At 43.8% G+C, this 13,387-nt stretch overlaps 1 protein-coding gene and 1 long non-coding RNA gene across 3 annotated transcripts in view; one reads left to right on the forward strand and one right to left on the reverse strand.

Moving 5' to 3' along the window:
* Positions 1-5,410: 5,410 nt before the first annotated feature.
* LOC306928568 lies at positions 5,411-6,714 on the forward strand. The gene is made up of 3 exons (XR_013790710.1): positions 5,411-5,826; positions 5,878-6,176; positions 6,217-6,714. It is a non-coding gene; the product is annotated as an uncharacterized lncRNA (long non-coding RNA).
* Positions 6,715-7,995: 1,281 nt separating this feature from the next.
* Positions 7,996-13,387, reverse strand: part of LOC306927430 (calpain-5-like) — a 50,527-nt gene continuing 45,135 nt past the window's right edge. For both annotated transcript variants that reach the window (XM_079507169.1, XM_079507168.1), the window contains exons 11-13: positions 12,940-13,058; positions 11,520-11,656; positions 7,996-8,844 (exon numbers count right to left, since the gene is read on the reverse strand). In XM_079507169.1, the coding sequence (XP_079363295.1) occupies positions 8,662-8,844; positions 11,520-11,656; positions 12,940-13,058 (439 nt within the window). In that variant the 3' untranslated portion in view covers positions 7,996-8,661. The remainder of the gene's footprint in view (positions 8,845-11,519; positions 11,657-12,939; positions 13,059-13,387) is intronic.

Genomic DNA, 13,387 nt, shown 5'->3' on the forward strand with positions numbered 1-13,387 from the left:
ACAAAACGTTTTATTTTTTTAAGGTAAACCACACCAATGCAACTCATTGCAACTCAATGAGTTTGCATTGGTGTGGTTTAACTTAACTCAATCCCCGCCAGGATTAATTAAAGAATTGATTACTAAATGCCAGAATATTCCTCCCGTTCAACCCTTATTTTGAAGGTCCAAAACACGGCGACTGGAACCGGATGTCGACTGAATAGTGTGTGTGTTGTCGGATCGGTTGTTGATGTTTCACTAGAAGTACAGGCCGGCGCCATTACTGCGACCGCTATGCTCCGTGCAATACGTGTTGTTTTGACCAGAAATGCCGCCTGGGACAGGGATTTGGAGTCTATAAAGTGACTGAAAGCCTTTCCACTATAGATCAAGATCAAACACGTTTATTATACAACAGAAATAACGTACAGCCTATACGTATTTTGGCGCTTCCCGTCAATGAACGTAGGCTACGTTCTTTTTTTGTGCGGGGAAGTCCCGACCCGACCCGAGCCTTTGGTGTGGTTTGGGCTTAAGACGAAAACTTGGGTGAACAAACATTGTCCTTTTTAAAAGCATCGATGCTCAGCGCTCGGGGTCATATTGCCTTGACAATGTTCTTATGATCCTCGTAAAGTAAACGATGTATATCTGTGAATTTCTACCATTATATCCGTGTCTCTCTATATGGCCTGCATGTCCTCGAGGACAACACTGTACATATAATTATTGTCTCCTCTCCTCTCCTCCCCCCTGACATTTAAGTGTAATAATACCGATGTTTAGTTTACTTGCACTCCTGTGTCTCCGTTCCTAAATCCAGTCTTCTTTATGGTACTGTGTGTCGACCTGCGGTGATCTCCTTTGTGCGCGTTCTTAAATGTTGGTCGAGTTGCGAGTAAACGTCGGTTGATTTGTGTGCAGACTGAGAGAATGCTATACTTCAGCTCCCCCCCCCCTCCCACCGCCGCTGCTACGAGTGGTGAATTACGACGTGTGTGTGTGTGGTTATTTTGTGCCATTACATGATTGTACGCTGCCTTTTGAAGAGCCTTGGTTGACGGTCATGTGGGTTTGTCTATCTCATAGAAAACAGCAAGTTCTCTTTCTCTCTCTCTCTCTCTCTGTACATAAGTAAGCTGTAAACTTCTGTGTTTGATAGCTTAGTAATGTATTTTCCATGTGGCCTCCTTGCGTGTGCGTGTGCCTGAGTCTTTGTGTGTGCGTGACTGCGTGTGTGTGTGTGCGTCTGTGCGTGCAGTGTGTCTGTGCGTGCGTGTGCGTGTCATTCGTTAGGAGTAGGACCGTTGGGGAGGGGGGGGGGGGCTACCTCAATCTGCACTGAACTGCCGGTACTTTGTACGGCGCCCCCATGTGGCCAGGTGCACGGTAGCTGCTTTAAAAGAAAAAAAAGAGGGAAAAATATAAAAAAGAAAAGCCACCATCTTGTTAAAAGTCCAGTGTGGTTCTGGAGGAGTGACTTCAACACTTGCAGGATGCTTGTGCATGAAAAACTGGAAGAAAAAAACCCTAAAAACAAAATCCAACACATTGTATTTCATCCTCCAATAGTTTAAGAGATTGTTAGAATATTGTATGTATGTATGTATGTATGTATGTATGTATATGTAAATATGACTTTATGTTTTGTTTTTCTTTTGTCGTTTCTTTTTTTTTAAAGCAAATATGTAACTTAAAAATGACAATATTCAGGTCGCTATATGGTATGTATCTGTAAAATGTTTTGCACCCTGCTGGGGTGGTCGGTACCAACCGCCACCCAAACACCCTGCTGGGGTGGTCGGTACCAACCGCCACCCAAACACCCTGCTGGGGTGGTCGGTACCAACCGCCACCCAAACACCCTGCTGGGGTGGTCGGTACCAACCGCCACCCAAACACCCTGCTGGGGTGGTCGGTACCAACCGCCACCCAAACAAAAACAAGCCCCCCCCCCCTCCCCCTCCCCCCCGACGTAACGGGAAAGGAACCAAGCACTTGTGTCACTCTGGACCCCCACTCTGGACCCCCCTCTCTGCACCCCCTCCCTGGGGACCCGCCCCCCCCCCCCCCCGACGTAACAGGGAAGGAACCAAGCACTTGTGTCACTCTGGAGAGATGGAAAAGCCACGGACGAAAGCACTGAGCAGTCCTCTGCTCGTCATCTCTGTCCACAAAAATATATTTCAAAATATATTTTCTAAATGTCCATTTCAGCGAAGCTAGCGGCAGCAGCAAGGCAGAGACGTGCTTTGACCGACTTAATTAGAAAAAAATAACGGAAGTCGGCTGAGAGGCAGACAGACATCATATATCATATATTTTCGAAAATGTAAAAAAATAATAATAATAATCTTGAAAGTGTTAGAGCTACTGAATTTAGAAGGCATTTGTAGAATTGCCCGCAGTCGAGCCGAACAGTCTGCCAGAGACTACGGACGGACATCATTATGAGTGAAGCTCATAAATTGGCAATTTTCAGCACGTCGACCTTCGTCCGACAAAGCATGAGTCAGGGGCTTAAATCTGCTATAAGCAATAATATGTCAACATTTGAATGACCTTTTTATTTTTAGATTTTTTTGGTATTCAGACAGCCAGCAATATGTAGAACGCTCCCCAAAAAAAGTAGTCTCTGTGACACATCTAGGGGCCGCAATCTGCATTCAAAGATGTTCCTAGAAGCTTTAATTGTCATTGGTTAATTTGCCCGTCTACTTCCTGGTTAGTCATTGCGACCCGGGTTTTTTTTCGACCAATGACAAAGCTTCTAGGAATATCTTTGAATGCAGATTGCGGCCCCTAGATGTGTCACAGAGACTACGTTTTTTTGGGAGCGTTCTACTCATTGCCTGGCTGTCTTGAGAAAAAATTAAAGTCATTACATTTTGACATATTATTGCTTACAGCAGCTTTAAGTAAGGCCTGCTCGACCCCCTCCCCCCCCCCCCCCCCCCTCCAGACACACACACACACACACATGCTGACCTGCCCCCCCCATGGCCACACCCCTTTACCCCCCCCCCCCCCCTGTACAGGTGTGGAACTATATGAGCACAAAGATGAACATTCGACGGGAAGAGAGAGAGAGAGAGAAACGGCTCTTCTTCCATCCTGTACACTCCTCCTCCTTATCTTCTGAATGTGTTAAAACATGTACATGTGGCGTGGAGAAGGGAAAAAAAGAAGAATTCCTCTATTAATTAATGAATAATGTGTATCAAAGAGAATGGAACAAAGACAAAAAAAAATTTCTTTTTTTTAAATTATTATCAATTGATATTATTATTATTATTGCTCTTATTATTATTGTCTTAGGTTTGTAAAATAAAAAAGACTGCTGATCCATCCCGGCATACCTCAGCAGACCCCGCCCCCCTTACCGCCCACCCCTCCTCCGCCCACCTCCCCCATCGTTGGAAAAAGGACAAAGACGAGAAGTGGACTGACGTGGGGAACTATTGAGGTTTTGGATAAAACTATTTTTAATTGTGGTTGATGAAGCAATAGACTTTTTGAATCTTTGAATTGTGCATGGCTGTGTCTTGAGTGTAAAAACAAAACGAAAAATATTGCAGTTTGGGAACTGGACTGAAATAATAATAAAAAAAACAAAAAAGATTTTAAAAAAAAATAAGAAAACTGTCAGACTTTGGTGGCCCATCATCATAATCATCATAATCATGTGTGCTGCATGACTCACAAAGTTCTCTCTTTGTGAGTCATGAGTCTCTTGTACTTAGACGTAAGTCCTTCAGGCCGAGGACCCCTATAGCTGACAGAAAGATGAAGCAGGGACCCCTTAGCTGAGAGAGAGATGAAGCAGGGACCCCTTATCTGAGAGAGAGAGATGAAGCAGGGACCCCTTAGCTGAGAGAGATGAAGCAGGGACCCCTTAGCTGAGAGAGATGAAGCAGGGACCCCTTAGCTGAGAGAGAGAGATGAAGCAGGGACCCCTTAGCTGAGAGAGATGAAGCAGGGACCCCTTAGCTGAGAGAGAGATGAAGCAGGGACCCCTTAGCTGAGAGAGATGAAGCAGGGACCCCTTAGCTGAGAGAGAGATGAAGCAGGGACCCCTTAGCTGAGAGAGATGAAGCAGGGACCCCTTAGCTGAGAGAGAGATGAAGCAGGGACCCCTTAGCTGAGAGAGATGAAGCAGGGACCCCTTAGCTGAGAGAGAGAGATGAAGCAGGGACCCCTTAGCTGAGAGAGAGAGATGAAGCAGGGACCCCTTAGCTGAGAGAGAGATGAAGCAGGGACCCCTTAGCTGAGAGAGATGAAGCAGGGACCCCTTAGCTGAGAGAGATGAAGCAGGGACCCCTTAGCTGAGAGAGAGATGAAGCAGGGACCCCTTAGCTGAGAGAGATGAAGCAGGGACCCCTTAGCTGTTGACCACCCAGTGGTGGAAACTAAGTACATTTTGAATTCCGGACTTTTACTGTCTATATTGCGAGTACTTTTTCCACCACTGGGACCTATACTCACTACAACGTTTAGACGTGTCGGAGTGTCGCGCAGATGAGGCAAAGATTTCACGATTTCTCATGTCCAAGGCACCCCTTGGTTTTGATTCTAAAGACGTGTATACACGATCATTGGCATAATTAGTGTTTAAGATATTTAACCTCTTAAACAGTCGGTACTTTTGTAAACTTTACTTTACTACTACTCTTTTTGGTGTACAAGCTCACGAGGCGTTGTGAGCTTGTAGATAGCTTGCAATATTTGGCAAATGGTGCATTTATATAGCACCTTTAACCAAGGCGCTTTAACCAAGACCTTTAACACCTTTAACCAAGATTGTGCAATTTGTGCATTACATTCACCCATTCACACACACACATTCACATATCGATGCCGGAGGAAACCATGCAAGGCACCAACCTGCACATCGGTAGCAATTAGGGGTTCAGCGTCTTGCTCAAGGGCACTTCGACACAAACTCTGGGGGAGCCCACAGGGTTCGAACTGGGAACCTCGCGGTTCCCATCTCTCTACCCCTGATCCACTGCCGCCCCAGTTTGGCTAAAGTTCTCCTCAGAATAGGGATGCTAGAGTCTAGGGTTCAACTTGACACACAGATTTGGTGGTCCCCCCCTTGTAGAAACTCTGGACCCCCCTAGGGGTCAAGGACCCCTGATCTAAAGCTGGTGGTTCTCAAACTATTTTCCATGTCAAGGACCCGCCAAATTATGCTGAAGCCCCCCTACCAATCTCAAATATATGTTGTGCCAGGGAATGCCTATCTATCTATCTATCCGTCCATCCATCCATCCATCCACCCACCCACCCACCCACCTACCTACCTACCTACCTATCTGAGGCCGATACCAACCAATCTTGCGTTTGCTGGGGACCCCCTTTGACCCAACTTTGAAAACCACTACTGGTCTAAGAAAAATAAATCACACAACAATGAAAACAAATGTCTGAAATTTACAAAAAACAAATACATTCATTACAGATATGACCAAAAACAAGTTGAATACAAACATTTAGCAAACATTACAACATTGTGTAATTGTCATAATAATAATAATACTGGAATGGAACACGACATCACTCGACAGCAGTTTGTATGGAAATGTGCTTGTGCATATTAATTAATGACAAAACGACATAATATCTTCACAAGAAGCTGTACGGAATGTTTGTTTATACAGTAAGTCATACAAAAAGTAACAGAAACTGAAAAATTGCTTTAGTGTGAAGCGGTGCTCATGCAATTGCTGACAACATGCGATAAAACCTGGTTTAAGTAACTCTATAGAGGTAACCGGAACAAAGCGCTCACCACCCCAAAACACACTTGTCCCCAGCGGTTCTTGTGTTTGTTTAACTGAGGTTACGTTAAAGTTAGGGATTTAGGTTTCGTTTAGGCATAGTTTCACTGAGGTTACGTTAAAGTTTGGGATTTAGGTTTCGTTTAGGTTTAGGCCTAGTTTCACTGAGGTTACGTTAAAGTTAGGGATTTAGGTTTCGTTTAGGTTTAGGCATAGTTTCACTGAGGTTATATGTTAAAGTTAGGGATTTAGGTTTAGTTTAGGTTTAGGCCTAGTTTTATGGAGGTTATGTTTAGGGATAAGGTTAGGTTTATGCAGTTTTACTGAGGTTACGTTTATAGGAATACAGTTAGGTTTATGCATAGTTTGACTGAGGTTACGTTTATAGGAATACGGTTAGGTTTAGGCATAGTTTTACTGAGGTTATGTTTAGGAATAAGGTTAGGTTTAGGCATAGTTTTACTGAGGTTACGTTTAGGAATACGGTTAGGTTTAGGCATAGTTTTACTGAGGTTACGTTTCGGAATAGCTGGTAGCAACCGTTCCTGAGGTTCTCTTACTGTATTTGACCCGGGGCGAGCGTGTTTTGGGTGCGAGCGCTCTTGTATTCCCTCTAGTCTAAACTGTAGAAGGATGTAGAGGTTGTGGCATGTCCTTTTACATAACAGTTGGAAAGCTAACTCCTGCAACTACAAAGAAGAACAAAACATGGTAAACACAATCCATTCGTTCCTCAGCACTTGATGGGAGCGACAATACAGGCACTTGTCTTTGTAACGGTGTCACCCTAAATGCCACCGCAGCACACCTAGAGTGTATACAGTATAGTACAAGATAATGTACAGTATGCGGTGCCATGCGGAAATAATCGTACAAGATGTCAGTCAACCTAATAACGGCCGAGCTACACCAAGCACGCGTGTGTGTAATATGCGGATACGCGAGCACCGTACACTAGGGCTTTAAGCAACTAGTTGACTATTCAACTAGTTGACTATTCAACTAGTCGACTATTCAACTAGTCGACTATTCAACTAGTCGACTATTCAACTAGTCGACTAGTAAATCGACCTCCCCGTTTTTGTAGGCCTCAACTTTAAAAAATAATAATAGTAATAGGTAGTTAAACAACTAGTCGACTAGTAAACTATAGGCAACTATAGTCAACTAGTAAAAATCACTAGAAGTGAAAGCTCTCGTACACGCAGACTTTAAAATGGGCCTGGATCTAAAAGTGCGTTTGTGTGTACAGTATGTACGTGCATACGTGCACGCGCGCTTAAAGAAAAATCCTGGTGTAGCTCGGCCGTAAGATGTTGCACAGCATAGTATGTCAAAATCCTAACAGATAGTTATTCCATAACATACTGTAAGTCTCCCTTTGGTCATATATCATACATATCCCTCTGCTATATCTCTGAAGTCACAGTGCAACTGATTCAGTACATTTAGCACAAAACATTAATACATCTTCTTTGTCATAATCATCCCACGGATGCAAGGAATGCACTCCCCCCCCCCCCCCCCCCCCCCCCCCCCCCCCCCAATGTCCTCCTGTGGTCGAGTCCGTGTGGTTTAAAAATAGCCGCACACTTGTCGTCGCTCCAGTGGAATCATTTATTAACTCCACCATCAATGCCAATGTTGGGCCATTCTTACAGATGGATATAGATATGGGTCGTTGTATAGGTCGGATTTTCCAGAAAATAGCACCATCTAGAAGCTCACAACCTGTCAAGATGCGACAAATATTCTTCTCTGACCATTTAACAGGTGGTCAGGTGGGTCGGTGTTTATTTTAATGGTTAATCAACCGATACAGGGATTAAATAATGTTTTTATTTACGGTGGTCTTAATAAATGATTGCATTGGAGCTGCACGTGTGCTGCTACCTCTACATAGTTTTCTGCGATTCCTTTTCCCCCCCTTGGCCTCAAATCTGTATTTATTTCACTCATCCAATTTGCACAGCCAATAGCTACAGAATAACTTCACTTTAGTTTGGGGAAGTTAGCCAATGTGTGACCAATCTGCAAAATAAATGCTTACCAATAGCTTTCTTCACAAAATATGTTCATACTACTACCATAGTACATTCTACTGTCACCTCTCAATTTGTTCCAACCCAACTCCCTTGGGAAACTTTGTGACAGCTGCTGAAAGTTGGGGTTCTATTAATTAACAACCTATGCAGGCAAAAATAATTACAAAATGTCATGCTGCTTTCAGTAGCATGTGACGTGTCAAACTACAGGGTTTTCATGATTCTGAATCCATTGCAAACATTTGTTTTTGCACAAAAAACTAAAAAACACTCCTTGGGCTAAAAACGTCCAGTTTGACCCGTCACATGCTACTTAAAGGTATATTCAGTGATTTCACTTAATTCAAATATCACTTATTTTTTGGATAATCCTCCCTACTATAAAGTGTGCTGACCATATAAGGAGTTCCTCCCTGTCCCCAGTGAGCCCCTGGGGTCAAAAAAACCCTAGTTTCGGTTTGGGCTTTGGGTGGCAAAGCCTTCATCCAATTAGGATGAGAGGGGCCTTCCTCCAATCATGATCGAGTGGGGCGGGCCTTGGTGCACGTGCTGTTGGTCTGTTCTTCCCCCACTGTAGAGCGTGTGCATGTGCATTGTCCACATCTTGTTACTGGGGTGGACCGGGGTTTTTTCCAAATCACTGAATGCTCCTTTAAAGCATGAATGAAATTTTGAAGAATGTGCTATGAACACAAATTGTGTGAAGAAAGCTATTGGTAAGCATCTATTTTTCAGATTGGTCACAAATTTGGCTAACTTGGCTCCCTAACTATTAGTAGCCGTTTGTAGCTGTTGACTGTGTGCAGTCGCTGAGCCTCGTATACATCGAAGGATGAGACGCGGTGCTGCGTTCACATGGCGGTGAGCTGCGTGGAGGTGACGACCCTCAGGCTGATGGTCCCCGGCATCTCCTCGGCCATGCGCTGGCCCCTCTTCCTCAGCTTGAGCCTCTGGGGGTCCGTGGAGTCCTTGACCATGGCCGCCAGCGTCACCTGGCCCATGAACTGGTCCTTGACGGCGTTGCTGTTCCACACCTGACGGGAGACGAGACGAGACGAGACGAGACGAACGGCCAGGAAACATTTAGAGAGGAAAAAACAAGAGAGTTAGCGGAGACGAGAACTTTAGGGATAGGTTTTTTTTGCTCCTGTTATGGTGCAAACCAACGACAAAACTAAAGTGTTGCTGCCAAGAAGAGAGAGAGAGAGAGAGAGAGAGAGAGAGAGACTGAGCGTGGCCAACGCCCAGGCAATTATAGTGCACCTTGGGAACACTGGCCAGGTGCTCCCAATGCACCTGATTGGCAATTCCTCAGGACCTGTGGGAAGCAAAAGACTAGGGCTGCGTTCGAATTCATTCCCTATGCCCCATATAGTGCACTACTTTGGGGTTCCGCCATTTTGTTATAGTGTCCGAATATGTAGTGAGCATTTTTGCACCCTAATGTAGTGGACTGAAGTATCCCACAATGCACCGGGAATTGTAGGGACCATCCGATGGTCACTACAAAAACACAGCGAAGCAAATCTGCCCCATAATGCATTGCGCAAGCTCGCTCTTGAGCGCACATGCATGCGTTTGCGCGCACGTGCGCTGCTTCTGCATGCATGCGCTTATTGCGCTCCAACTCAGAAGAGGCAGAAGTTGAACCAGCGAAAGAAATCAACACAAATGTACTTTTTAAACTTTCGTTTCCCCTCTCTTTTCTTCCCTGGCGGATCTCAAAGCTACAGATCTCGAGACAAATGATCTGTGCATTTATTTGCAATTGATTTGTTTTATTTATTTATAATAAAACAGTTGCTTGCTGTAGAAGGCCTTATATTTTAATAGTTTTTGGATTAAGGTTGGTGAGGTTGTAAAGCTATGTGCTAAAGTCCAATATATATTTTGTACATGCATGTGAGACACATTAATTGTGTCTCCGAACATATGTTTTATTCATATTAATTAATTCCTGCCATTTAAAAATAACATGATTTCATTTAATTGCGCTAAATACATTACAACTTCATTATGTAGGCAGTAATTTATTGGACTGCTGTTTCTGTTAACGTCCGTATTGTGAGCAGAGCTTGTAGATTGGCTACTTTTGGTAATTCTTTACCAAAAGTACCCGATCTACAAGCTCACAACACGGACGTCGCGTTGCTTATAGATCGGCTATTTTTACCGTATCCCCCCCCCCCCCCCCAGGATTAGCGGGGGTTCATAATCATGCTGCTGATATTTTCATATTGTCAAGGTGGTGCACTGTTTTCATATTGCTGGATAATGGATATAATATTAATTTATTGATAATAATCATAGGCCTATGTTATTTTAAAATAATAACCTTTTTATCATCATTTCAGCAGCAGCGTTTTGACTGGTTTTTTGTAGTCCGTTGATTCTTCATATCCAATTGAGTGAAACGGCCGGGATGATTTGTTTATTTTTCATACAGTTCTTTATGAGGCGATCTGAAAAAACCCTATGGGGATTACAATGCAAATAAAAAGTACATGAACCCGCGGACCTATAGCGCCCTCTACCGATATTGACGTCAGAGTCGGTGCTCCCCATACAGGGAGTATTGTCCGAATTAATCACTATTTGAGTCCACTGAGTCTGGGTCCCCGTATAGGGAGTAGGGAGTAGGGAACAACCCTAGCGATTCGAACCCAGCCTAGGCTAACAAACCACACAGGCCCTAGTAGGCCAACTACAGGGGCTGTGACACTCCCAATCCCATTCCGATCATTTCATTTTGAGTATGCTGATACCGTTAAAAAAAAACAATTAACTACAGGAAGGAACACGTTATCCCGACCAGTTCCTTTCCCCTCCATCAGGCGCCCCGGCTGGCCAGGGGGAGGTAGTTCTAGAGACCAGGATTACTGCATGTTTTTTGTGACCCTAGGGGACACAGGGAGAACATGCAAACTCCACACAGAATTTGTACAGATTTTTATATTTTTATTACGACCTCAGGTCGCATTTAATATGAAAACGTGCAATTCCTGTCAGTCAGTCAGTGTATCACTCAAAATCCCCATACATGGGAAAGCCCCCATATATGGTGCCCAGGTCTCGTGACATCACTATGACTTCTGATGTCATAGTAAATGCGATCTGCTGTCGCAATTCAGCCCATATATGGAGATCCCTGATGTCATCAATATTGGCCAGCAACTCCACATCTGACCTCAAACCTCAAACCTCCATATATGGATACTGTATATGTCAGAACCGGTTCTGATATTCCATATGTTGATCCTTCCCCATCCATCCTTCCTTCCTTTTCGATGTCTCCCTTTTGACTGATACCTGTCCATTCAAACTCTAGACAGGCCCGCCCCAAAGTTATTAGTGCTGAGAAAACGGGCTTGAAAGGTTCACTTCTGTGGTCTCTAACATTACACCTAGCTACATGTTTAAGCATTTATTTCATATTTACATGTCAATTTCAGCTCTGACACTTATTTCAGACATGCTCTAGTATGTGAAGAGTCTGCCTGTGCTATTAACTCATTTTGAAAAAAGAAAAAAGTGTTTCTCCTCTGTTGAAAAGCTGGAATTTGCGCGATGGCAGTCTCTCAGTCAAATCTGATCACATATGACATGAATTATCCATTCAGTTCAATGGGAATTTAATGTTTGTGTAAGTACTTTTTGAGCCCTCAAAAAAGTACTTAGTTCTTAGTTCCTCTCCACCATTGCATCTTACCTCTATGGTGATGGGTTTCCGGGGCTTCTTCCTGTAGAAGATGGCTCTGGTTGCAAACTCTGGCTCCAGAGTGTCAGGATGGATGGTGGAGCGCACCGACTTCCCCTCGCAGTAGATGATCACGTAGGGGTCCGCGCCTGGAAGGGACACGCAAAGCTGTGGGTTTTCATTTCAAGGACCCCGTAATAACTCTGCATGGGAATGAACTCATGTCCTTTTGGTTCTATTTTGTACACTGGGGATGCGTGCACACCGGCAGATACAGAAGATGCAAAGATGCAGAGCTACACAGATGAGAGATATATCCCCCCACACTTTTGACCACCTGTTCGTTTTTTTCCACTTGGATGTCAGCAACAACTCTGTTTCCCCTATATGAAAGCCTATATTGGCCCATTTAACACATTTTGTGCCCAAAACGTCTGTGGACGTCCTGGGTATTACCGCACGTGCATAGCCCAAGACGTCGTATTAAAAAAAATCAGAAAAATCAAAACACTTTTTTTTTTTTTTTTTTTAACACCAAAGTTTGTGTTTTCGCCATTGAGAATGCATTTGGCGTTTAAATTAAATAACTCAGAAACTATAAAACATTTCAAAGTAAAAAGTTCCAGCATGTGTCTCCACAGTCAGCTGAATTATAAAAAATGTGAATGGATTTTCTAGGTGAAAGTGATTTTGGGCAGTATTGCGTGGGCTCTCAATGTGTTAAGATTGATTGAACGGCAACTGCCATTTTTGCCTAGCCAAAGCATGCCATACCTGGGAATTTTGGCCGGGAATAGGCTAAAAATTGAACAAAAAATAAATAAAACGTAACATTTGGTGCGCGGGCATCGTCCCCTCCCCACGCTCACCCACTGCCGTAAAAATCTTCTCTTATGGGGGTGACTGGAATATCTTTTCAAATGGGGGGTCCGCAGGCCTAATTAGTGTCAATTTGGGAGTCCTTAATGACAAAGTTTGGGAACTACTGACGTAGAGGATCCAATATTGAACTAGTGGTTCAATGGACCATAATATACGTATCTATACTGTATGTATACTACAGTTGGGTGCCACCGATATTGTCCCTTATCATTTGACCCATTTAGGCCTGACCTCAAAATTTAAAAAAATCCTTCTAAATCCTCCAGTTTTCTGAAATAAATATTTTCACGATTTTTCAAAAATAGCAGACCTACAAGCTCGTAGCGCGCCACTCGGTGGCGTGCTATGAGCTTGTAGGTCTGCTATTTTTCAATAGCTAAATTATAACATAATGTTTAAAACACCAAAACGGGTTCCCGCCCAAAATGGGTTAACTGTCCTTTTGCGCAGATCACGCAAACCTCAGCAAAAAGAAAAGGACAATATCGATGGCCTCCAACTGTATATCTACAGTATACTATATCTATAAATGATAGAGTGGTTTGTTTACCGGCGTTGTCTTGCTTCTCCAGTCCCTCGGCTGCATGGATGTAGACGTGAGTCACCATCTGAGGGTAACCGAGGAACGCACTCCAGCACTTTATCCTGGGCTTATCGTCTGTCAGCTCCCTGTGAGAGAACAGTCATATGTAATGTCACTTTATCGTCTGTTAGCTCCCTGTGAGAGAACAGTCAGGATGTAATGTCACTTTATCGTCTGTTAGCTCCCTGTGAGAGAACAGTCAGGATGTAATGTCACTTTATCATCTGTTAGCTGCCTGTGAGAGAACAGTCAGGATGTAATGTCACTTTATCGTCTGTCAGCTCCCTGTGAGAGAACAGTCATATGTAATGTCACTTTATCGTCTGTTAGCTCCCTGTGAGAGAACAGTCAGGATGTAATGTCACTTTATCGTCTGTTAGCTCCCTATGTGAGAGAACAGTCAGGATGTAATGTC

Source organism: Electrona antarctica, assembly GCF_951216825.1.
Source record: "Electrona antarctica genome assembly, chromosome: 8".
Classification (NCBI taxonomy): Eukaryota; Metazoa; Chordata; class Actinopteri; order Myctophiformes; family Myctophidae; genus Electrona; species Electrona antarctica.